The sequence below is a fragment of the Aulonocara sp. 'chitande type north' Nkhata Bay genome, linkage group LG3, assembly GCF_057382095.1.
Source record: "Aulonocara sp. 'chitande type north' Nkhata Bay isolate Kocher_YH1m ecotype deep benthic linkage group LG3, A_spYH_male_GT1.1, whole genome shotgun sequence".
Taxonomy (NCBI): domain Eukaryota; kingdom Metazoa; phylum Chordata; class Actinopteri; order Cichliformes; family Cichlidae; genus Aulonocara; species Aulonocara sp. 'chitande type north' Nkhata Bay.
The window spans coordinates 526,505-553,268 of NC_141346.1; the positions used below are offsets into that span (position 1 = coordinate 526,505).

The 26,764-nt window shown below is 38.2% G+C and overlaps 2 protein-coding genes across 2 annotated transcripts; both read right to left on the bottom strand.

Annotated features, from left to right (window-relative positions):
- Positions 1-13,118: 13,118 nt before the first annotated feature.
- Positions 13,119-16,446, bottom strand: LOC147333358 (secretory phospholipase A2 receptor-like). Its single transcript, XM_086287264.1, has 5 exons — positions 16,404-16,446; positions 15,988-16,097; positions 15,463-15,849; positions 14,954-15,304; positions 13,119-14,467 (listed from the first exon to the last, which is right to left on the bottom strand). Exons 2-5 carry the CDS (start codon positions 16,019-16,021, stop codon positions 14,124-14,126), a joined length of 1,116 nt encoding a protein of 371 aa, XP_086143390.1. The 5' UTR covers positions 16,022-16,097; positions 16,404-16,446; the 3' UTR covers positions 13,119-14,123.
- A 7,007-nt stretch (positions 16,447-23,453) lies between these two features.
- Positions 23,454-26,672, bottom strand: LOC147333359 (cerebellin-1-like). Its single transcript, XM_086266233.1, has 5 exons — positions 26,606-26,672; positions 25,171-25,180; positions 24,794-24,981; positions 23,992-24,123; positions 23,454-23,731 (listed from the first exon to the last, which is right to left on the bottom strand). Exons 1-5 carry the CDS (start codon positions 26,670-26,672, stop codon positions 23,454-23,456), a joined length of 675 nt encoding a protein of 224 aa, XP_086122359.1.
- Positions 26,673-26,764: the final 92 nt, after the last annotated feature.

The window sequence follows — 26,764 nt, forward strand, 5'->3', positions numbered from 1 at the left end:
TTGGAAAAAATAAACCTCAAACATGCACTATGGTCTCCAAAAGCCCAATTTCAAAACACATGAAAAGCTCAAAGGTGTGTTTTGTTGTGTTAAGTAATTATTGTGGAAAGTTACAATCACAGTGATATAGTGGTGATTGAAATGTGTTCAGAATTTGCAAATTGAGAATTCATCTTTCACTATACCTGTATTTACTTGGTATTGGATTCATACCCAAATTCCAAGTGTGGCACAGCACTACTGTGAATGAGGGAAAGTGTGAATGTTGAATGTTTTTGTTGAAATGTCCAGGAAAGTATAAACATGTTAAATGACAAGATATATGTGTTCAAATAGCGTCAATTAACGCACAGCTTCAGGTTTTTTATTTCTATTTAATTCTTCATAATTAAACAATAAGAATAAGTAGCCTGACATCCTGTAATCAGTATGAAACTATAATTTGATGAAGCTAAAATACAATAACACATTAAGTTTTTGTACAAAGTATCGGTATAGGATCAGTATCGCTGATACCACCCTGAATTTTACTTCTTCTCAATTTCTCAATAGTAACCACAAAACTCAAAATATGTCAACAAAAACCCACAACTCACTCAGACTGTTTATTTTGTTCATAACAAAATGACATAACAGAGCGAGTTGTTTAGGTGCCATAAAATAGAAACCAAAAACTATGTTAACTTCCAAAGAGATTTAGTTTTAATGTTAGCATATAAAATATAAAAAGTAAATAGGTTTAAAATATTTGCGGGACCGTATGGAAAAGACTGACAAATAAACACAGAGAGGATCACAACGAAGCTTAAAATGAAAACCATGCTTATAAAATACATTGTCTTATTTAAGATGGTATCATGATGAATTTTCATGCGTTTCTCTCTTTGTATAGCTGCAAATAAACTGTAGCTGAAAGTGCATTCATAAGAAATTTAACTGTTCCTTTTATATGTGGAATATAGTCACATTTTTGATTTTCTCACTGAATGCTATAGGACCAGGATTTAATGAGATAAGCAAAGGACATATAACAAATAATAATATTTAATGTAGCAAAGAGCAAAAACATACAAGGAGATTGTTTATCCAAGCAAAAAAAATAAAAATTAGCTAACCATGACAGCGTTCATCTGTTGGCTTCTGGAACACATATTTTTCAAAGTGAACAGGACGACACTGGTTTCCAACTTTGTCACAAGCCACTATCACTTTTGTTGTGCTTTTCGTAATTCTTGTAACGCTACAGCTGCTGGTGTTCACTTCAACATCATGTATCTTAAAGGTTGAGGTACTGATGCATAAGTTATCACGAACACGCCTGCCGGAGCCATTACAGATCTTCACCACACGTTTCTCATCCTTCTTCTTGATGAAGGACTGCAGAGGTCTTTTGCAGAGTCTTTCATTCTCCAAGTACCTGAAGAGTCATATCAGTGTCCTATGTTAATGTCAGGACATTAACCTTTTTTTCTTAAAAAAACAAACAAAAAAAACCCCATAACACTTACATTAATATAAATAATATCAATAATGTTATAGTTATTTTTAGTAAATGCTAAACAGCTCTTACTGGCTATTTTTTTGAGTACACCTGTTCAAAACAAATATAATCAGTCAGTCACATAGCAGCAACTAAGTGAATTTAAATATGTAATATGGTCAAGATGATGCCCTGAAGTGCAAAACAAGCATCAAAATGGTGAAGAAAGGTGATTTAAGTGACTCAAAATGTGGTAATGTTGTGGTTGCCAGAATAACTGGTTCAAGTAAAAAAAAAAAAACAGTGCTACAGGTGTTTTCTCATACAACCATCTCTATGGTTTACAGAGAATGGTCTGAAAAGAGAAAATAACCAGTGAGTGTCGGGTCATTGCGCAGAAATGCCTTATTTATGTCAGAGCTCAGAGGAGACTAGTCAGACTGCTCAAACTAGATTTTTGAACTAACACTGAGTTCAGTAGGCTTAAATGTCCTCCATAATCACCACATCTCAATCCAATATTACCTTTGGGATTTTGGTGAAACGGGAGATTTGCATTATAAATCTGCATCCACTGTGATGCTGTCATGTCTACATGGATCAAAATCTCAGAGGAATGTTTCCAGCACCTTGTTGAATCTATGCCAAGAAGAATGTAAGCATATGGTTTGTTGAAAGCGTACTTGTGTACTGGATCCCATTGTGTTTTGCCAGTTGCACTGTTAAGGAAAAGACAGCATTCTATCGATCTACCTATCTATAAGCCTTTAACTCACATTTGCCATGCCTCCTTTGATTTTCTGTTGAAGTATTGCTGAAGGATGTGCTTCTGAACAAATCTGTTGAATCCATTATTGTTCCAGGTCCTCTGACATGGGCGATTGTTGTACTTGTTCCGTGGGTTGGAGTTTCGGCTTGGATTGTAAACCATTGCATTCCATCCATGCAGAAGTGCGAGAGTGCACAAGATAGTCAGAAGGACAGCGTTCATTTCATCTAGTGTGTATGAAAAAAACATTGTGAGTACATTTATTCACACATTCAGAAACAATGTAATACATGTCTAACACTACAAAGGTCTGTATTAATCAACTTTGACGTTTTCTTGTTGTTTTTTTAATCAAGCCATTATTTGACTATTAATCAAATTATAGACAAAGATGCTAAAGTGTCATGTAACTACTAATTATAGAGCACTAAAGGTTCAGCAATAACCATTTCCATACATATATTTAAAGGTGGTTATATTTGGCATAAAACTTGCTGCTTCCCTTCCTCTTTTCATTCTATATTTCCTGTCTTTATCTAAGTGTGCATGAGTGTTGGGCTTTATGTCTTCCGCCAGTCTTTCAGTGCACATGTGTGTGACACACAAATTATTGGAAATCCTACTGGTTATACTGTTAAAGCTCCAGTGTTTCCCATCATTCTTCAGCAGATCATCCTGCCAGTTAAAACACTTAAACTGTAAACTTAACCATCTCAGGTATAAAGTAGTTCTTTATTGCTTATTGTGAGATTTATGTAACAAAACTGGTGGAAATAAATTAAAACAAATCCACTGTAAGTGCCCTGTGTGTGTGTGTGTGTGTGTGTGTGTGTGTGTGTGTGTGTGTGTGTGTGTGTGTGTGTGTGTGTGTGTGTGTGTGAAGAGGTCTTACCTGATCACATGAACTTCCTATGTTGTCAGTGTAGCTGTTTTAGTATGGAGGAGAAAAACAACTGAGGTTTGAGTCTATGAAACGTTTCCCTCTTTTAAACCAGCATCTTCTCTGGTGTGAACTATAACAACCAATCATCTCAAATTTCCACTTTCTATAAAGTATATGTTAATGATCATTTCAAGGCAAATAAGTAATGTGTAAATGTTTTTTGACACAAACTGAGAGCACACCCTTCTGTTTCTGTAAATGAAGAAGTTCACACTTGTGTCTGGTGTTAGTGTGAAACTTTCCATTTTACACCCACAGTGGGTGGACAACAAATAAACTGAAGTATAGAAAAACAGAAAAAGAACACAAAGAGCACCGGCCACGAGCTAAAATATTTCACTAGACTGTCATTGAACACCTTTATTATGAATCCATCATATTCCACATGATTGGCAATCAATAAGCAAAATATGGTTGAAGTGTTTTGCTTTGTACGGCATTCACAGTGAGTTACAACAAATTTAATGTGAAGTATTGAATTGTTTTTAACATTATCATGAAATAACACACGCTCACTCAAATGCATACAAGTGACATCAAATAGCAAATTCACTCATTGCACTCCTTTTTAAACTCATGTTTTATATATAGAAATAACTTTTTTTACAGCAACTAAATTCTTCTTAGCTATGAAGTGAATTGAGTAAAAATGTCTAACATGTTATTGAAATCACACAGTAAAGTATCCTTTGCTTATCTTTTGATGTTTTGATCATTTTGTACAATTTTTAGAACTTTCTTTTAAATCTAGTACCCGGAGCAGATTCTTCTCATACTTTACAAAGCTTTGCCTTTTCATAACACTGACACAATGTAACAATCTGTCTTATTTTTATATAAACCTGAAAAAAATCTGACATTTTTAGGCTTTAGAAATAAGCAGAAAGCAGAAAGTCAAACTCACTGGTTACATCTAGTGGACGATTGAGGAATAACAGTCTGGAAAAACTACAAGGTCAAACATGTTTTATTGTATTATTTGAACCAACATCTTGACAAAAAATATAAAGTTTGAAAAAAAAAGAGATCTGTAAATGACAGTTTTATTGATTTAAATACATCATATATAATGATCACAACTGTTGCGGATTATAAATGAAAACAGTTAAGAACAAGAGAAGAACTCATTCATCTTTTTACATATAAATATAATGAATAGTATTTATAGTCAGGGGTTAGAGAAGGGCCTTTAAGTAACAGTTGCTCAAGTATGTGTGTGTCTATTGTGACTCCAAAAGCATGTCAGTCTTGCAGCTATGAGCTCTCTTAAGAAAGGCAAGACAGTACACCAAGCCTATTCAAATGGCGGCCCGCGGGCCAAATGCGGCCCAGAAGCAACCTGCGAGTGGCCCTGCCTGTGGTCCTGGCAGAAACACAGAGCAAACGCAAAAAATTAATTAATTAAAAAAAAAAAATTAAAAAATTAAAAATTCCTACAGCGTAGTGTAGACTGTGAATGCAACACTCCTAGTAGCCTAGCAATATTTAACCCACAATGCACCGTGATGTAAACATATTAAACAATCACAGCAGCATGTCTTTCTCACTCCAAAAGCGCAAAATTGACAATGAAAACTGTCGGTTTAACCCTGCCTGGACTGACAAATACTTATTCATTTTACCGAGTTTAATAATCTTACAACCGGAGTTGTACTAGCATGGTGAGGGTCCTGTACAGCCCAAGAGTGAGCGGCAGCAGCTTCCCTTCGTGTTTGCTTCTTGGCGAAGAAGAAAAGGCCTTTCACAGATTCTGAAACAGCGAAATACTGCATGCTGGCCGTGGTGGATGCGGTGAAAAGTGATGAAAAAATTAAAGTAAGTGTGACATCTGCTATTAAAAACGTACCCCTGTCAGACAGTTCAAATATTCGTAGAGTTGAAGTTCTGGCGTCAGACGAGTTTGAAATGCTGTTAGATGACCTGAAGAAAACTGATGTAATGTCTATAGCAGGAGGTCACTGACAGAACTGATAATGCACAGTTGTGCGTATATGTCCGTTTTTTGGATGGGAAATTGCTCGGCTTACTACCGTTAGAGGGACACACAGCTGGCGAAATAATGTTTGAGAAGATTTCAGCTCTTTTTGAGGAAAATGGTCTGGATATGAAGCGTGTCTGTATACTTGTGACGGATGGGGCTCCATCCATGGCAGGAAAAGTGAGTGGTCAGCGAAATATTTATTTTAATTTGAAAGGGAATTATCAAAATGTTTTTTTTTTGTTAATATTATTATTATTTCAAATGTGCAAAAAATAGTTTAGTTATAGCTCCCCTTTTTTTAAAATGGACCTTTTGGTGTGCATTTGTGAGAGGTCACCAGATTTACAGGGGAATAGGAATAAAAAAATTACTTGTTTTTCAATACAGTTGTGTGGGTTTGAAATTGATCATGATCTGCTGCTTACTGGCTTCAAAAAAAATATCTGGCCCAGATAAATTCCTCGGTTTGAAAATCTGGCCCAACTAACTTCGTAGTTGAATAGCCATGCAGTACACTATAAACTTATTTACACAAAACTGTGTTTCTAAAAGATTTTTGTAATTCTCACAGCTGGGTAGCTGTGAATTAGGAGGTAGAGCAGGTCAGTTAATTAGAAGGTTAGTAGATTGGTCCCTGGCTCCTCAAACCTGTGTGTCAATGTATCTGTGGGCAAGATGGTGACCCCTGAGTTGAATCATGTGCTCTCCCTGGAGGATGAATGTCAGGGTTAAAGAGCTTAGACATTGGGAAAAAAAGGACTTGTGTCAATGAATGAATGAGGCTTGTAGTAAGAAAGTGTTTTGAGTGCTCAAAGCAAGTAGAACAGCACGTTATAAGTACAAAATGGTCAAGTGCCCTTTTGTGTCAAAGGTGTTAGTGTGAATTTACTGTACTGCTAAAATGTCACCTTCATCTATGCATGATGATAATGGTTGACATGTGACATGGCACTCAGAGGTTTTGGCTTCAAATTTACTCATGGCATCTACAAAAGACATTCTTCAAATTTTATCAGGGACAGGTGAGTGGGTCTCTACTTCTTAATCCTGGAGTGTAAACACATTTTTAATTCCAATTTGGAGAATGACCGCTTAGATGAAGTAAACACAGGGATAATGCCAAGAGTTCTCAGGTGAATGAAGCATTTTTGAGAAGGTGACATTTTGTCTTATTAGGGTTGAATGGGTGAGAATTTTAAAGGATTTCCTGTATGCACCAAGGACTACTGTAAGGAGTGTAGACTGTTACACTGGCAACATAGTATTTATTTATCCCAACAGACAGAGGTCATCCGTTTACAGCATGTCACTTTAAATAAGACGTCATTATGAAAAAAGTAGTTAAGTGGTTTTTGTCAAAGTTTACAATATAAATACTCTGGTTTGTCACATTAGTTTTTAATATTTATTAACCATTAAAGACTGGAGATATTATCACAAAGACCAGTTTATAAGTTCGTAAAGACAAAAAGATTACAAAGATAAAAAATGAACTACAAACATAAAAATTAAAACTGACTTTTTTTCTGACATCTATCAAAAAAAGTGTAATAATGAAGTAATGCAGCAATAATGAAGAAAGTAATTATGATATTGTGGCGGACCACTAGAGGGCTCCACTCACACCCAGGATTGAGGAAATTGCTGTGTTGCTGTGTTTTGTGGTGCGATGTGTTCAGTTGATGTGAGAAGAGGAATAAAGCAGGAGTGAGAACTAAGAGCTCCGTGTCGTCTGTTTACCTCCACATTGGTGACCCCAGACTCGAACATGCTACAGGTCGTGGATGATGCTGGCTCCGCTCTGGATGCAGCTGTGCTTGCTGTGGCGCTGAAGCTACCGGACTTTTGGCTCCATGATCCCCCGTCGTGGTTCGTGCAAGTGGAGGCTCAGTTTGCCCTTTGCGGCATCTCGGCAGACGACAAAAAAGTATCACTATGTGGTGGCCTCGCTTGACCCGAGACCCACCCGCCCAAGTCGGGCTGGGCCATATCATACCGTTCACGGTATAATGTTGGGCAACGATAAGAAAATGAAATATCGCAATAGAATATGGGTAAAATGCGCATGGGCAGTGCCTTTGTTAGCGGCGACGGAGAATAAGAAGGGCGAAAGTGGATCATTGAATGAATCAGATGAACCAGAATCGGTTTGTAAAAATGCTGCAACTTCAGTGATGTTGAACTGGTTTAGCTTTCCGTGTTTTGTGGAAAATACGGCACACTTAAAATCAATTCTTTGATTTTTCTGAAAACCGACAGTGCCCCTTATAATCCCATGTGCCTTATGTATGAATTCTGGTTGTGTTGACTGACCTCGAAACAGCACATGGCTAGTGGCCTGGGGGTCGAGGTCCCCCACACCACAGCATACCACCTGCAAGCTAACAGGATGTGCAAACGGTTTCACCAGTCACTCAAGGCTGCGCTCCGGGCTTCCTTAACAGGTGGTAACTTAGTTGACCGTCTTCCGTGGGTTTTGCTGGGATTGCGCAGCGCGGTTAAGGAAGACCTCGGGGTTTCCCCGGCTGAACTGGTCCTCGGCCAGCCCCTCCCGGTACATGGGGAATTCTTACCTGAGAGCCCTCCCCCATGTTTCAATACCTCTGTGCTGCCTCTTCGTCCCCCAAGAAACTCATTTTCTGTTCCTGGCCCTGTGCACCACTGCCTGCCTGACACTTTTGTTCCAAGTTCGTTGGACTCTTCTCGTTTTGTTTTCGTCAGGCACAAAGGACCCCATTGCGCCCACCGTATGACGGGCTGTACAGGGTTATTAAACTGGGCCAAAAACATTTCCTTTTGGACTTTGGAGGTCGGCAGGAAGTAGTCTCTGTTGACAGATAAAAGCCTGTGTAACAGGGTCATAAACCACATCTTGTTATAATTACACAAAATGTGTTCTAAACCCCCTTTTCTACAATTCCCCTGTGGGAGAGGAGCTGGAGGGGGCAAGCTATTTATTTGGAGGTCTTTCTTTCTTTTACCTTTTATCGTCAGGATCAGACACAACGCAGAACCACACCGGTTACACTTGCACATGTTCTGCGAGACGATCAGATGGTCCCGGCCCAGGCCCCCTGCCACGGCTGCCCGCCTACCACCGGGCTCATGGATTCTGCTTTTTCCTCTAGGAGTTCATTTTTCTTTAGCTTTGTTTACATTTTTGTATTTATCGTCTGCAGCTGCGACAAACAAATGAAGTTATTGAAGAATTATCTGGAACATTATGCCACAGTATGAAATGGGACTAGATTATACAAGCTGAAGGAATGTAGAGAGATCAGCGGACATCTGAAAGATAGCACAAGCTCTTGACACTAAAACCATGCTCGATTTACTTCACTCAGACATGTCCCGAGTTTTTCACAGACAGTATGTCAAATGTGCACATCAACAAAGACTGTCGAGCGGACAGTCCAATTTATACATACTTGCACAAACTTCACAACCACATTGATTTCCTCTTGCACTCATCAGCTTTTCACAATAAAACAGGAATCTTGTAAAAATTAATCATATATAATTCAAATGCTCTTTTAAACTTATTAAACACATTGTACTCATTTTAAAATGAATTTCAAGAATTTTATAAACATAGCTGTTATTATTTTACATTTGAATGGATTTTAACATTTTCAATATTTCTGTCATGTGGTGTGGTAGGACTCAGGCGCAGAGCAGAGTTCAGGGGAAAACAACGTTTATTTACACAGTCACCAGGTGCAGATATATACAGTGAGGGGAGCGGGGGTCCTTGGTCCGAAAGGGAAGTCCGGGATAGGAGTCACATACACGCTAGCTCTTCTTCTTTACAACGGTTCAAACAACAGGTTGGTCACAGGTCTGGGGAAACTGTGCACAGAAGAAAAGAGGGTTACACAGAGATCACAGCAGGTCCACAACACTTAAGGATACCAGGCTGAGGTTTACTGACGTGTCTAGCACAATCATCCAGCTGTGAGGCTGTCTGCGTCCCGGCCTTAAGAGTCGAACCCATAATTAGAGCCTGACAAGATGCAGGTGTGTGTGCCAAGGGCGGGAGCCTGCAGTGAGCTCCGCCCTGGCGGGGAGGAGAGAGGAGAATGTACACAAAACACAGCCGGCCGGGCAGACATGACAATTTCAGTGTATTTTAATTAATGACAGTTTTAACGTGCTTAAAAACCAAATAAGTCAATTAATTGAAATAAACACACCATACATTGTGTTTGTTTATAAATAATCTGTATTTGCATGTACCAACAAAGGTTGATATTCATAGAAAAAGAGATAAGCTGGCAGATGTTTCATGTGACCATAAAATGTGGTTCATCTGCTACGATGGTGAGGAGATGTGAATAATATGAAATGTTATAAAAATATAATGAAATCACATGAACTGAGAAAAAATGGTCAGAGGACAAAGGCTAAGACTGCTTCGAGCTGTCAAAATGTTCTCAAACTAGATTCTTAAATTATATTAAGAATATATATAAAATATAGAACTAGATATTTGTTAAATTATAAAAGAATCTTGAGTAATATTTTTTTTAAATGTATATTAAAATGTATATAAAACAGCATTAGTATCTGTTAAATGTGAAGTGGTCTTACTGGGTCTGATCACACCAACGTGTTGTTAGTGTAGCTGTTTTATTATGGAGGAGACAAACAACTGAAGTTTGAGTTCATGATCATGTGAACTAGAACAACCAATCATCTCAAATTTTCCTTTTAGTATTTGTTAGTGCTCATTACAAAGCAAATGTATAGAGGTTTCTTTTACACAAACTAATACCACATTTTACTGTTGTTGTAAATTAAGAAGTTCACTCTTGTGCGTTAGTGTGAAATTTTCACTGTACACCCAAAGTGGGTATAAATCAACAAAACTAAATTACAGAAAAGTAGAAAAAGAAAACAAAGAGCACCAGCCACGGAGCTAAAATATGTCACTGCACTGTCAGGTATCACCTTTATTAATAATTCATTATATTTCACATCATTGATCATTAATAAAATAATTACAAATATGCAATCAATAAACAAAATATAGTTGAAGTATTTTTGCCTTGTACAGCATTCACACTGAGTTACTAAGTTTAATGTGAACAACTGTCTGTGAGGTCCTCAGTCATCCAGGTCATCGTAGTCTAAGGAAAGACAAGCGTCTGGACTTCTTTAAGTTGGTTGAAGATGTGAACAAGTGAGTTTTTTTCAACAGTATCAACAGCCGGGGCCACTTGCGGGCTAGTGGTATGAACAAAATAATAGCAGAAATGCTGCCACGTGTCTGCCAGAAAGAGAGGACAAGTTTGTTTATTTGGTAGTTCAATGAAAGGCTTCAGTTAGTTAAGAGTTATTAAAAAACAACTTGCATTCATGTTTGCAATTTTGTCTTGTTATACAATATTTCAAAAAACAAACAAAACACTATTTACGGAAATGTTTGTGGGTGTTTTCTTGTTTGTTTGTTTTGTACACAAAAAAAGAAAGAAAAAGAAAAACACTAAAGTGGCCCTCCAATGAGATGACAGTGCCAGCAGTGGCTCACACCTCATTAAAGTTTGAGACCCCTGGTCATGTTATTGAAATCACACAGTAAAGTGATCTTTGCTTACTTTTTGATGTTTTCATCATTTTATTTGCCTTGAAGTTCTCTTTCAAATCGAGCAGATTCTTCTCATATTTTGCAAAGCATCGCCTCATCATGACACTGACACACATTTTTATATAAACCTGGAAAATACTGAAGTTTTTAGGATTTAGAAACAAAGCCAGGTATGATATGCAAAGTTGGAAATTCGTTTTAATAACTGTCTAGTCAAAGGGTTTGAGAAATGTCAAAAGAAAAACAAATAAAAATAAAGTGATTGTGGTTAAGGCTGCTAGCACATTAGCAGAAGTAAAGAACTGTAGTTCATGCAGTTATTTGTAAATACAAAACAAGCTTTTTGTATCTGTGAACAGAGGGTAGCTTTGTAGATTGTGATCCTTCACTGCCAAGTAACTTCTGCTTTATTATTTATATATTTTATGAAGGAACATTAAAGTGACCTTTGCTTACCTTTTTTTTGTTTTGTTTTTTAAATGAATTCTGTTACACTATTAGAGATGTGTTTTAAATCCAAAACCTCGAGCAGATTCGTCCCATATGCTACAACATTGTATCTTTATTACACTGAAACATAATCTATGTTATTTTTATATAAACCTGGAAATAATCTGAAACTCTTAGAATTTAAAAACAAACTTTTTACTCTGCAGATTTTCTCATATCTACAGTGGAATTATTTTAACCTGCACAGTGTTTTCCTTTTAACTTTACAGTAGTCAGTGTGTACACACAGGAAACACAGACCAGTTGTGTGCATTGTAACTCATTAAAAGTGACAGCCCTCAGCCAAGCAAGTCATTTCTTCAGATCAAGTTTAAAAATGTGCTTAATTTAAAGATAGCTTTTCATATGAATTAAAAAGAAACATGTTGACCCTCACTAAGAGTTCTGCCTTGTGGTTTGTGGGAAAAACTTCATAATGTAGCAGAATAATGAACCCAGTCACACCTTACACAGCTTTACATGTTTAAAAGCAAACAGTGCTGACTGTGGTGGACTCATTACTGACTTCCCTTACAGTTAACTGAACTCAGCAACACTGTTTATTCACAAGGGTGCAGAGAAAGGCAGCACCATTCTCACATACATGACTCACAGTATCAGGTCTGCACAAACTCGTGGGGTCCATGCATCGAGAGTGTTGCTGTCAGTACAGTAAAAGTGGGAGTGGGGTCAGGGTGGGTGTTTGGAGTGGGTACTTTATCTGACTTTATATAATGAAAGTAACATGAACATCCCATTCATTATCCAGAACTTTCTTCCATATAGCACAAAGTGACACACGTTGGAGAAAGTGTGCAGCAGGAAGAAAGTCAAACACACTGGCAACATCTAGAGGACAAATAAGGAATAACAGTCTGAAAAACTACAACATCAAATAAATTTTACTCTTTTAGGCTACGTTCACACTGCAGGTCTTAATGCTCAATTCCGATTTTTTGATCAAATCTGATTTTTTTGTCTGCTTGTTCACACTACAGATAAAATGTGACAGCAAACGCGCTCTAGTGTGAACGCTCAAAGCGGCCCGCATGCTCAACAGAAGATGTCACACACAACGCGCTCTGTTTAGACCCAGAGCAAACAGTATTGTTTGACTGATGGCCCTTAATATAAAGACTTCGGACTTCACCTTTCCCAATTTTTGCTGTAAGTTATTTTGTTATTTACATAATAATGTAGATAACCTAATAATTATCCTCATTGCTGTTTTAGAGGAGCGGTGCTTCAAAGGACAGTTGCAGATTTCTGTCAGAATCTGCAGATTATGCAGTACAAATAAAATGTTCACGTTTCTCCAACGTTGTCTTCCCAGCAGTTTCACCGGATGGCCAGGAAGCGTTCACGATGTCTTCTCGGGCGCTTCTCCGGCGCTGATAATTGGCGTCTGTCTTGTGTCAGTGACGTAAAAGACGGATTTAATGCGATTTGACCGTTCACACAGCAGTCGCTTTCTAAAACATCAGATATGTATCGGATTCAGTGCCACATAGAAGGTTAGTAGATCGGTCAAATCTGTGTGTCAAAGTATCTTTGGGCAGGTGCTGAGCACTGAGTTGCCCCCAGTGCTCCCACTGGAGGGTGAATGTCAGGTTAAAAGAGCTTAGGCAAGAAAAAAAAACAAAACACTTTTGTCAATGAATGAATGAGGCTTGTAGTAAGAAAGTGCTTTTTGTCAGTAAGTCACACGTGTAAGGATTTTAAGGGTTTTCTGTAGAAATAAATGTACCAAGAACTACTGTAAGGAGTGTTGATTGTTACACTTGCAACTGAATATTTATTTATCTTGACACACACAGATTGTCAGAGGTTGTGTGTGGAGGCGTGGAAGAGATGACCCAAACGCAAGACTCACGGTGCAGAAATGATGAGGATTTATTGGAGTGGGTGAATAAACAACGCAGGAACGGCAGAACTGACTAGCTGACTGAAAGACTGAGTGGCTGGCTGAATAACTGAGCACTAACGGGAACGACTACATAACATCACACAAACATCAATGACACGACAAGGGCTGAAGGGAAGAGAGGGCTTAAATACACGACTAACAATGACAACGATTGGAGACAGGTGAGTGAACAACTGAACCTAATGAACTAATGATAAATGGGAAGAGGACTGAACATAATGCACACAGACCAAGGCTAACACAATAAAACAGGAAGTGGAACAGGCAGTAGATAAACAGTGAACGTGAACTGAAAATACTGGGTCAACGACCCAGAAACCCTGACACAGATCACTAGTTTACAGCACATCACTTTAAATAGTCATATGAAAAAAATAGTTACCTTGGTGAAAGTTTACAATATAAATGCTCTGGTTTGTCGCATTAGTTTTAATATTTACTAACCATTAAAGATTAGAAATATTATCACTAAGACCAGTTTATAAGTGCACAAAGACAAAAAGATTACAAAGATAATAAAAATAAAATAAACAGCAAATATGAAAACTGAAACTAACTTTGTTTCTGACGTCCAATAAGAAAAGTGTAATAATAGAGTAATGTAGCAAAATGAAGCAAGTAAGTATAATATCGCTGAATCCGACAGTCAAGAGGAAAATAATAAACCATATTACTTCAGTGCAGATCAGACTTTATCAGTGTTGAGCCATTTACAGCTAAAGATTTGATTTTTGCTTCTAGCTGAAATTTTGTCATCACCAAAAAAATCAGGCATCATGACTGAATCAGGCAGTCAAAAGGAAACTATATTTACTTTACTGAATATCAGATATTGCCAATTTTGTGCTGGTTACAACAATGTTTGTTTTTTTTGTTTGTTGTTTTGCTATTAGTTGAACTTTTGCCAGTAAAAAAAAAAAAAGAGCCAGTGACACACATCAGAAATCTTATTTAAAACAAACAAAATTATATGTCTCATTGTCTCTCTGACTGACCCACTCATACTGTCCTCCACTCTGCATGCCCACAGCCCTGCCACAATCCTCAGTCTTTCCCTCTCTGCTCCACTTCTCATAACAGACCAGCTTGTCATTGACCCAGAACCACAGATCCAGAGTGCAGGAGTAGCGCAGGCCGAGCCAGACAAAAGGACTCGAGGCATTCTTGGCTTTGTCTTGGACCCATCCCTGATCTTGAGGGTTAGTGATGGAGACCAGTCCCCTGTGAGACTCTCTGCAGTAATCCAAGGCCTCCTCCCAGGTCTTGTTTTCTTTGATCAGGATCAGTTTATCTGCCATAAAGAAAAAACAACACATTCAGTTGAATCTAGTGAGCTGTAAACATGAGAAACTCTCTGTGCTGTTTATTTTGTTCCAATTAAAAATAAAAAAACCTAGAAAAAGCGTGTGTGTTACTCTGCCCTCAGTAGAAAACAGTATAATAACAATAATGAACTTTGTGCAGACAGGTCGACAACATCTTGAAATATTTATGTGTTTTTAAACTATTAGGAATCCAAAACAACTTCTCTCCATATTTACAGACAACAGAGACTTTAAAACGTTGGTTGAACATAAAAGTAGCTCAAAGTTATCCCACAGATATTTAAAGTCATCTGACTGTCAACTAAGTGTGTTCATGTTTATGAGATTAATTCAGCAAACATGCAGATGTAGGTGGAGGAAAAATACACAACATGTTCAGCTGGATCTTGTCAGTGATTCCAGTGATCCTCCTTTTAGAGAAACCAGTCAGACACATGTTGATAAAAACTCACCATCATAACAGAAGAAGGGTTTTTCTTTGTCACATTCATCAGAGCTCCAGTTTCCTGATCTGTTTAACAGAGTCATAGCACATTTCTTGTTGCTTTGTTCATCATTGAATAACTCCATATCCCAGTATCTGAAAGAGGAATTACTCCCATCTGACCACCTCCAGCTGTCTCTGAACAGACCCATCCACACACTCATGGTACGGCCATTGAACAGAGCCTTCATTTCTTCTCCATCTACCTGATCGAGTCCACTGGCCAAGTCAGTGTGATGTGATCTGCAGTAGCTCTGAGCCTGTGTCCAGCTCATAAATAACGTTATCAAATTCAATGTTTTATTGTCTTTCTTCATTCCTGTGAAACAAACAGAAAAACACACAAAGACATCCCTCAATAAATTTTCTTGTGAAATTATGTCTGTCTCTATCTTCTTAAGTTAGTATTATGATATTCCATTATATTTTTATATCATGATATTATAATAATATTTCATATTATTCACATCTCCTCACCATTGTAGCAGATGAACCACATAGTACGGTCACATGAAACATCTGCCAGCTTTTTATCTCCATTATCGTATCTTTTCCTCCCACAGTTTCCAGGCAGTTCTTTACCAGTTCTTCCATTCAGATTCCAGCTGCTGTCATTATGAATGTATTCCACTCCTGGCAGAGACCAACGCCACGTCCTGTTTCCACCTGTGTTGTTGTTCAGTCCAATCCAGGCTTCTCCTTGATTCTGTGCAGAGTTACGGAGTCTGCTCATGTCTGTCATGTCAAACACTTTGGCCAGGTCTGTATATTTCTCTCTGCAGTATCTCTGTGCTTCATACCAGCTCTTGTTTTCTTTAATAAAGTGGTACTCATACAGGCGGCATGTAAAGAGGCAACACTGACCTAATATACAGAAATATGATATAGAGATTATATGAGATTATTGAATTCACTTAAAAAAGTAAAAAACAACAACAAAACGTGTGAGGTCATAATCTGCATTAATTTTAATTTTAAACAAACAATAAACAATCCACTTACCCATCAGAATAAGCAGATACAGACTCCACTGCATCTTTGATCTGACAGATGAAAGTGATGCTTTATTGCTCAAGGAAACAAAGATTTGAACAGAACTTCTTCGATGCACACTTTATGTCAGGAAAGAAAAGATGGATTAAACAGAAAGCTAGATAAAGAAAAATAGTGTGAACATTTTGAACCAGAACAGAAATTAATTCATTTTTAATAATTCAGCAGCTCATGGAGAAGGTAATGAAACCATTAATGTTACTCATCTTGGAAGTTCTTGTTATTTTAAGCTCACAAGTCTTTTCAGTAAACCTTGTGCAAGATAAATGTTTCTTTTTTGTAACACATCACAAAATATTTTCAATATTCTCTACACATCACCTCTGTACTACATACATTAAATATATTACAGTTTTTAAACTTACATGTGATAATTTCTTCTCTATCCGATGTGTTCATGAAGACAGCTCTCAGGTAAATATTGAAACACAGTATAGAGAGCTCTTTTTGTCCTGGTCAGGATTTGAATATTAAAATAAAAGTCTGACTTTCCCTCTGAATGAATGATCCACTGATGTGAGGGATTTTTATATTCCAGTTATGAAAGATGTCATTTACATTATGAGAAAGAGAGACAGAGACAGATTCATCATGTGCTTGGTGAAATGATGCAGGACTGTTGGCCTACCAGGATAAAATTTCTGCTTCCTACATTTGAGTCATTTGAATAAATTTGTGTATCGAGTCACACCATATTGAGTAGTGTCGCGAAATCGATCAATGTAGAGCAGTGTCACAAACCACGGAGGCCCCAGAACAGTGCAATCAAACGTTGAGTTTATTAACAGCCCGGAGAAAACATCAACATATGTCTTCTGACCAAAATACATGTTGTGGACACTTATAAAGCAGTGGGGTACACGCCCATGGCGTCAATGACAGATTAAAATAGGTTCCAGACATTAGTCACAGTTAATCGTACATCTTGTACATCTTTAATAGCTATAACCAGACATAGAACTTCTCATTTTGATAACACCTTCAAGGTAATAATAAATAATAAAGGTAATAATCTTAAGCCCAAGGGCTGGTTATAACCTCCAGTCATCTGTTACCAAGTAGAATAAAATGCAACAGGTTTGCAACAAGAAGCTGGAAACATTTGGGCCTCTGCTCAGGCCTATTCCTAGTTTATATGTATTATATGTACTGTAAGCATGCATTGCAGTTATCCTTCTATGTTCTAGTTTCCCTCAGCATGTATCACCTGGACAGTTACGCCAGTGAAGCTTAAGACCCTTAATGAACCGAACATCAACTCAAAATAGGCACAGATATGCAATGTGTATAAAATACTTCTAACCATACTTGTAATAAAAGTTAACATAATGGAAGGATCCTCAAATGGACATCTTCAATAAACAACTGTAATGCAGTATCAATACTGTGAGAAATATTATTAGATGAAATAATGCTGTAAAGAATGTTATTAATGCAGGTATAATGATGCAGATTATATGGCAGCAATAAAAGAATTTCTGTATCTCCACAGTAGCTAACTCTACTTCTGCTTTCGCTCATAAACAAATTCTGTGCTGTGAGTGGGATCCAAACATCATGCTCAGTGAAATGATGTATATGTTTGTGTAAGGCATACAGACTTTAACATGAGACCATCAGGCAGTGTCATAGAGGCTGAGATCTCTCGGCTCGACTCTGGCCAGAAATGAAGTGAAAAGATCAACATCCAGTCTTATATGTGATTTATAGATTATATAGATTAAGGAAATTGTGATTGACAGACCCAAAGTTTTAAAGAGATAGTAATGTCAAAGTGCAAAGTGACGTGCAGAGTGATGTCCTTTACAGCATATCTCATTTTTGGGGGTTCAACTGTGGTCCACAGATGGGGGAGAACTTTTTTTGACTCTACTTAATCTCTTGTGCATTATAACATCAGTGTTGTCATCTGTAGACCTCCATGGGGTCATTGTGGACGTCAAACTTTGACTCATTTTGGATGTTGTTTGTATACTGCCTCTGTAGGCTCTGTATTCACATGTTTCCAGAGGGTGGAGGACATGTTTTCTACATGCTAAGAGTTCATTTTTCTGTAGCTTTGTTTACATCTTTTTATGCGTCCCCAGTTATCATATGTGGCTGAGACAAACAAATGAAGTCATTGGAGAATGATCTGGAACAGCATGGCACAGTACGAAATGGGCTAGATTACAACAGTTATGTGTGAAGGAATGCAGAGAGATCAGCGGACATCTACAAGGTAGCGCAGACTCTTGACACTAAGACAAAAGTGAGCAGCTGCTCGGTGGATTTCGCAGACATGTCAAGTTTCTCACAGACAGTTTGTAAAATGTGCGGATCAACAAAGACTGTTGAGCAGACAGTTCAGCAGACGTGCACAAACCTCACAACCACATTCATTTCCTCTTACAATCATCAGCTCTCCACAATAAACCAGGAAACTTGTAAAGATGAATCATATATAATTACTATATCTCTTAAACTTATTAAACACATTGTGCTCCTTTTAAAAGCAATTTCAAGAATTTTCTAAACACTTTAATTATTCTCATTTTACATTTTAATGGATTTTAACATTTTTAATATTTCAGTGCATTTTAATTTGTTATGGTCCTTAGTGTTTTCCCGTTTTGTATTATTTATCTTTGACTTCATTGTTACTGCCTAGGGTTTTGGAACATATGAGGCAACATGTTTTCCTCCAGGCAAATCCAAGTGTGTCAGCCCTCGTAGGTGATTGGCCAGCTTGAGCCCTGTGGAAAACCGGGAAGCAATGAGTGGCTGATTGAGCTCACCTGCGTCTATAAAAGACTGATGATCTGTGATTCGGCGTGGCTGCTTTAGACTGAGAGCACAGTCCGCCATTTCGGCCCACTTTGTGTTAAACTGTGTGTGTAAAGCCGAGCACTGTCCATCTTGCTTGTTCTGGGGAGGTTAGCTGAGTAGGGTTTATTGTATTGGGTGAACCTGGGACCATTTTGTGGCCTTTGCGTTTTTTAATTTCACACTATTTTCACTGTGTTGAATGGAATATAGCCAAAGTTCCTTAAATGAGCTTAAACGGCTGAGATACAGACATACATCCTTTGTCGAACCTCATGGTCGATTTCTGCCCCATTGAAAACCATTATAAACGCTATTTTTCATTGCACAATTATTATTATTATTATTTGTTGTTGTTGTTTTTGTCCCGTTTAGATCTTTAGCCATCAGAATTGTTGTCTTAAGGCCAAGAAAGATGCCAAGCGGATTTATTTTACCAAGTGGATCATCATGTCCTTGCCATATTGGTCCATTTGATTGACCTTTATTATAATTATGTATTTATTTTATTTTCGGTTGCTACAAACGGGACAGACATGACTGGGGGATAGGACAGGGAGAAAGAATGAAAGAAAGAGAGGGAGAGAAAGAAAACCAAAGGGGAGAAGAGACGGTGAGAAAGGGGGGAAGAAAGAAAGAAAAACAAACAAAACACCTGGGTCACCTGTATGGAGAAAAAAAACAGAAGAGAAAGCAAACAAAAAAGAGCAACATAATAAAAAACAGCACCATCACAATAAACTAGCTAGCAGTAGATAACAGTAGATACTAAATATTAAACGATATTGTGCAGCACGCAAGATAGACAGCGCACAATGTGCTTTGAGGCAGCAGCCAAGAAAGGTGTAGTCCACGTCTGTGAACACCCGTGTGTACACCTGTGTGCATACCTGTGTGGATCAGCATGCTTGTATTCCAAAGGTTTCTCCATGTAACGATCTGCTAGGGAGTGTGGCGAGCCATAGCCCTGTCCCCCAGGGCATGAAGCAGGTATGGAGGAGATCCAGGCCCCAGACATCCTGAGGCCCCAGAGTACGAGGACCCGAGGAGGACCACCAAAAGGGGGGGAACCGTGCCACCCTCCTGGGAAGAGCTGAGTAGAGCCCCAAACGAGAGGTCACCCAGCAGCTACAGAGCAGAGACCAGAGGGGGTTGCAGTGGCGTGCCCGTGGGCTGTGCCAGAGAGGACCGAGCTTCAGGCCCTGAGACCAGAGGCCTGAGGGCACCCCAACCCCCGGAAGGGGCCCAGCTGGGCCATAGGCGCCCGGCCTCGCCAATCGGCCACCAGGAGTGAGCCGGTACATACATGAGCGCCCAGCCCCAGTCGACAAGGACCACCAACACACCAACGTCTGAGGGCATCAGCCACCAGCAGGGAGTGTAGTGAGGGGAGATAGGCCTCCGTACTTTGGAGGGCCTGAGACCCAACCTGACATATTGCACAATTATTTTAACTAGGGTTAATGCAATTCTCTAAGTGAGGGTGACAGTCCGGGCCTTACAATCTTAAGGCCCAGAGGCGCAAAACAAAGAAGCGCCGGGGGAAACGTGCCGGCGTTCGGAACTTTTTTGATACATTTCACTGTGTGTTGTACTTGTACAACTATGCATGTGACAAAAAAAAAAAAAAAATGAATCTTGAATCTTATTATTCACATGTGCTATGTGACCTGTCATGCCAAATTAGACAGAACATGTTTCCACTGGGTTGGGATTATTCACGAGGTGTGGTGTCTTTGTTTCGTGAGAAACAGAAAGAGTGAAAAATTAGTGTTGTTACATTCAGTGTGAAGGCTACAACAAAGAATTATATATTTGTTTTCACATGGTATTGTATGTCTTGTGTTGGGAACACTGACACTGGGACCCAAACACTATCCCACCGCTGGAGCCGCTGGCAGCAGCCGGTGGAGCTACTGGCAACGGCCGCCGGACACCGGCAGCGGAAATCACAACTTTCCCCGATTCCCAGCAACATAAATGTTCATGTTCATCCTTCTAAAATAAATATTTTTCTGGTTCAAAGTGATCTTGTATTGTTATTTAGACAATTTTTCTTTTCTTTTCTTTTAGAACACAACAATAACAAACGTTTAGTGTAAGCAAAAAGTGAAAAACATGATATAGCACAACATTACATTTAGTGTGCTTCTGCAAAAAAAATAGTATTTGATCAAAATAAATATTGGTGCCAATCTTTGGACCATCTAAAGGCCTACTTATAATAACAATCAAATATTACTTCACCACTCTCACATACATGACTCACAGTATCAGGTCTGCACAAACTCGTGGGGTCCATGCAGCGACAGTGTTGCTGTCAGTACAGTAAAAGTGTGAGTGGGGTCAGGGTGGGTAATTAGAGTGGATACTTAATCTGACTTCATATAATGAAAGTAACATGAACATCCCATTCATTATCCAGAACTCTCTTCCATATAGCACAAAGTGACAGTAAATGGAAAAAGTGTGCAGCAGGAAAAAAGTCAAACACACTGGTAACATTTAGTGGACAAATGAGGAAAAAAGGTCTGGAAAAACTACAGCGTCAAAGATGTTTTATTGTTTTATTTGTACCAACATCCTGACAAGTTTCCAAAAGATCCCTAAATTACGGTTTCATTTATTTACATTCATCTAATCTGAGCTTTCCTATTGCTGTGTTCTTGTTGCGCCATCTTCTTGTCTAACACCTGTATAAGTGATCCCAGGCATCTTTTATACTTGGACACATGACTGAATCGTTCTTTGAATTGTTGGACATTGTTGAATCTATGCCATGAAAAATGAAGGCATTTCTGAAGGCAAAAGCGGGTTTAACTTTGTACTAGCAAGTCTGGACACTTAAGGTAGAAGTTAAGTCTATTGTTTTTTTGTTTTGTTTTGTTTTTTTCTTTTGGGGGGGGGGGGGGGGGTTGGAGTGACCAATAAACCTGTTTACTTCTATATTCATTTCTACCCCAACAATGAGTTAGTCTACATCATGTTGACAATTCTGTCAAAAATAGTGGAACAATGAAGGCAGGAAAGTACTATCATATCTTAATTCATAATACGTCATGCACAATTCCAGATGCTGTCTATCCAGAAAGCATCTGCTTGCGAAAGTGTTATGGGTCAGAAATTTGATTTGTTTCTGGGCTGTGCATTTCTGTTCCTTGTATTTTGTGGTATGTCTTCATTTTTTGCTTTGTTTGTTGTTTTGCCTCATGAGATATTTAGCCACAACGAAAAAAAGTTTCCTTCAATCTGTTTCCATAGATTTCACTTTTTCTGTCATGGCCCTAAAATCTTTCAGGAGGTTACACATGTCAGGATAATATTAATTTGTTTCAGTAACTTATCACCACTGTGGCCCATAAATTGTTAAAATTCATTTTCTAAGCTGTTTCAGCACCACTCACTCTCCAGACCTCCCATTAATATGATCAAACTGGCTGTTTGATGCTGTTTAATAATAAACTGTTCTCTTGTCTGCATCTCTGTATCGCTTATCTATCTGTATCTATCTGTACCAGTTGAACTCAGCATAAGAGCAATGAGGAAACAGTAATACATTTGCTAGCAAAAGAATTCCAGTGTTGCTGTCAATGTATAAGCTCAGACACTATTAAAAAACAACTGTGCCATCATATCATTGAAACAGCTCTGGCACATGAAGGCACAATTAGCAGAAAAGAGGTGAAGTGAGACTCTGTTTTGCTATTTCCTCAAAAAGAGGCTTCATTGGTGGACAGCTCAAGATCTTGAACATTGTTAGGTAGGCTGTAAAAGTAAAGTTTATTTGAATGGCATAAATACCCTGCAAAGCACAAAAACTATGACAAGGCTGGAACTTTTCATCTCCTTTTCATTTTATGCCCTGGCCCCTAGACAGGTCATAACATGAATATAAAGATCCTCTGTTTTTCTTGTATTTCTCTTCTATGTTCACTAATTCATTCTGTGCTTATAATTCAAAGTTATATAATGTTGACAGGCTCGAAACAGAGGGACCTCCACATAGGTGTAAATACATGGCTCCTTTTGAGAAACGTGGCATTTTTTCAGGTATCAGTTTGTTGACGAATGCAGTTTAAATGCCCCAGTTTATCCTCCTCACTCCTAAAAATGCTTATAAGTTACTCCTATTTATTTGCACCCCAACAATTATTTAGTATACATTGTCAACACATAATTGTGAAGTAGGAATGGAGGTGATCCCTGTATGCTTCAAAAGTCATACATTATGGTACGTAAATTATTTACTTCAATTTTATTCATTGAGCTCACATTTTGATATTCACGATCAAGCAGAAAAAAAGCAAAACAACGTTGTTTATAAGGCAATAAACTTGAATACAGAGCTCATTCAAACTATCTTACTAAAGATTTTTTTAAACGCTATCAAAATGCAGTTAATAATAGGCAATGCAATGAAACTCAAATCAATTAAATTAACATGAACATACATTTTAAAATTATATCAAATTCAAGAGTGATAATAAAATTAAAGCACAAAATTCTTAAGCACATTTGAATGTTACAGAAATTGGTTTGATTTGTGTGAAGCATCATATTTAAAAGAAGCTCTGGCCTCTCATCCTAAGCAGACATACATTTACTTTTTCTTACGTTTGCGTGACCAAAAAACCACTAAAGGTTGTGTGGTCATCTCCCCCAACATATGTGTTTGCAGCCATGCTCACATACACTTGGTCTCCTTGCTGCAGCTGCAGGAACACAGCGTTTCCTCCATTATCAGCTCCGTCGCTTTCTGTCTTATGATCAGCTGTAAAGACCGTCATCTCATTATTCTTGAACATACGCAGATAATGTGGGTAGCTTCTTCCACCGTGATAGAAGATGGTAAAGTAATAAACACCTGCAACAGGTGCTGTAAAGACACCTGAAGAATAAAAGAGTGTTGGTCACATCAAAAAGAAAAGGAAAAAGTAAGGGAGATTTGATCATTACGTCTCATCCTTTAACTACATATAAATGTCATATTTGTAAATTGCTGTTGAAATTTTTAATAATTAAGTTTAGTACATTTAATTTTACAATAACAATAAATATAATTTTCCAAAACTGTTTTTGTCTTACACCTATATCTCTTTTACTTTGTGAAATAAAACAAATGAGCATACAGGAGGCTGTAAATCTTACCTGTGACTGGACTGTAGGCACTGCCAAAGTTTGTAATTACTTTCTTATAGTCTATAATTATGTCTGTGTTGAAGGGTCCGATGTGTGCATTGCCTCTTCCTGCTGTTGCACTGAATATTATCTTGGTTCTTTCTGTGAAAATCAAATCATAAACATAAAATTGTTGTAAATGTAGGTTCCACACTGACTGATATTGTGACTTATCTGTAAGGACACACAGACGATCAGGTGTATCAGATTTCTTTGTATCAGCAGATAAATGTGACATTTAGCTTTTAATTTGGATAATTATTATGGTATTATTAATGAGCTTTCAGATAACATGGACATTATCCGGTCTTCAAAATGTCATTGTTTTAAGCTTTTCATCTTTAATTAGACAAACAGTGTAATTAATTTTGCATTCTAATATGACAATGTAGGGTGGTCCTACCAAATTTCCAGGTTGTTAGAGAGGCATAAACTCTTTGTTTTTTACTCAGTACACGATTTCCCGATACACAATGTTTATACATTTTAATAAATCATTCCAGCTTTTTCCAATTTTTGTAAAAATAGAAACAAGGCGTGGCTCAAGATTCTTTTATTTTATTTTTTTTACAGCACTGAATTTCAGGGAGTTGATGCTCTATTGTCAGGTTTGAAAACATCAAATAAGAGCAACAACACCTTCCATCTTCCTTCCTATACTAATATTTTTGAAGATTGTTAAAGTTGAGTCAAATTAATTGTGAGTATTCAGCCACAATGAAAAAAATGCTTAACAGTTTAATCAATGAAATCTCACTTCATTTTGTTTTACCTTTGCTTTGCAGCTCCAAAATTTGGTTTTCACTGTCTTTCAGCCTGGTTACAGCCTCCTTTAGGCAGATTTCAGTTTCCTTCAGTCTTGTTTCCATAGATTTCACTTTTTCTGTCATGGCCCCAAAGTCTTTCAGGAGGTTACACATGTCAGGATGGTATGGATTTGTTTCAGTGGTATTAGCACCACTGTGTGCCAAAGTCAAGCCGCAAAAGAAGAAAATAGATCGTAAAATGTTAAAATTCATTTTCCAATTTGTTTCAGCACCACTCACTCTCCAGACTCTCTGATGATTATGATCAAACTGGCTGTTTTGATGTTGTTTAATAATAAACTGTTCTCTTGTCTGCATCTTTATATCTCTTATCTGTTTGTACCAGTTGGACTCTGCAAAGCACAATGGGGAAATTGTTTTTCTACTTCCTGACACAGAGGCTTGATTGGTGGACAGTTCAAGACCTTGAACATTGTTAGGTTGGCTGTAAAAGTAAAGTTTATTTGAATGGCAGAAATGCCCTGCAGAGCACAAAAGCTATGACAAGGCTTTAAGTGGTGTTTAGGAACTTTTAATCACTATAATAAATTTATTATGTCAAAGGCAAGGTTAATCTGCTTTTTGCAACACTACAGAATTCAGCAAATCTGGTCTACATAAAATATATCATATATTATCTTATTCTCACTCTTTGGGTAATCTAGGAAGGTCAGACTCAGTTTTAGATTTATTGTTTTATGAGGTTATTTGTGTTCCTTGGAGCTCAGTTCTGCGTTGTTTGTTGTTTTGTTCGGCTAATTTACATCATTAAGCCCTGCTCTCAAAAACTGGCAAGGGTGTAACTCTGTCTGTGAAACTGGATTTAAGAAGTAACTGTTATAGGTCCTGTGTCTTATTAGACACCATTAATTCTGTTATCAACCCTTCACCTACCCCACACTTACCAGTGTCTCCAGCCACCTGTCAAACCGTTTTACAGTTTCTTGTTAAAGATAAGATAAACCTTTATTAGTTCCACACGTGAGAAATGTGTTGTGTCACAGCAGAAAGTGGACAGTGCAGAGTTACAGTAGCAACAATTAAGAAAAACACTGGAATAGAACAAGAGAAAAAAGAATACCATATGTCACAACCCGGCTCAAAGGATGTGACACAGTCTGTCAGATATTTTAATGAAATAAAGTAAAGAAACTCAAACACAGGTTAAATGATACAACAGTCATAACTGAACATAACCAAATGAGCATAATGAGCCCCAGATGAAGAGAGACAGAGGTTCAGTCAAGGTAGCTTTATAACTGGGACTGGCCTTCTCAGGTGTGCTGTATCTATAATTGGGTCAGCTCCACCAACCACAAGAGACAGGCAACAAAAAATCAAGGCCAGCCCACTGGCTGTCACACATGCTGTATGCAATAGAATAAAATGCTACGTTGTTTGAAAAAAAATACACTTGGTGTTATTGCACATAATAATAATAAAAATGGATTGCATTTATATAGCGCTTTTCAAGGCACCCAAAGCGCTTTACAATGCCACTATTCACTCACACACTGGTGGAGGCAAGCTACGGTTGAAGCCACAGCTGCCCTGGGGCAGACTGAAAGAAGCGAGGCTGCCATATCGCGCCATCGGCCCCTCTGGCCAACACCAGTAGGCGGTAGGGTAAAGTGTTTTGCCCAAGGACACAACGACCAGGACAGAGAACCTGGGGATGGAACCGGCGACCTTCCGGTTACAGATACGCTTCCATGTGTAGATGTGTGTGTTTGGTCATCTGCAAAGTCTTTGTACTGGCAGCAGTAGGAAGGAAATACCTGCAGAGTCTCTGTGCCGCAGCCTGCCACTGGAGGTGCTGCTCAGTGCTGTCAGAGTCTCTTGCATGGGGTCGGGAGATGTTGTCCAACAGAGATGACAGCTTAGCCACCATTCTCCTGTCACTCACCACCTCCACAGGATCCAGAGGGCATCCTAGA

Coding starts and splice junctions, on each gene's coding strand:
- LOC147333358 (XM_086287264.1), bottom strand. CDS start 16,021: ATGCAGTGGAGTCTGTATCTGCTTATTCTGATGG. Junction 15,850..15,987: donor GTATCTGCTTATTCTGATGG/GTAAGTGGATTG, acceptor TCTGTATATTAG/GTCAGTGTTGCCTCTTTACA. Junction 14,468..14,953: donor ACCCTTCTTCTGTTATGATG/GTGAGTTTTTAT, acceptor TCTTTATGGCAG/ATAAACTGATCCTGATCAAA.
- LOC147333359 (XM_086266233.1), bottom strand. CDS start 26,672: ATGCAAGAGACTCTGACAGCACTGAGCAGCACCTCCAGTGGCAGGCTG. Junction 24,124..24,793: donor TTTGGAGCTGCAAAGCAAAG/GTAAAACAAAAT, acceptor TGATTTTCACAG/AAAGAACCAAGATAATATTC. Junction 23,732..23,991: donor TGCCTACAGTCCAGTCACAG/GTAAGATTTACA, acceptor TTTATTCTTCAG/GTGTCTTTACAGCACCTGTT.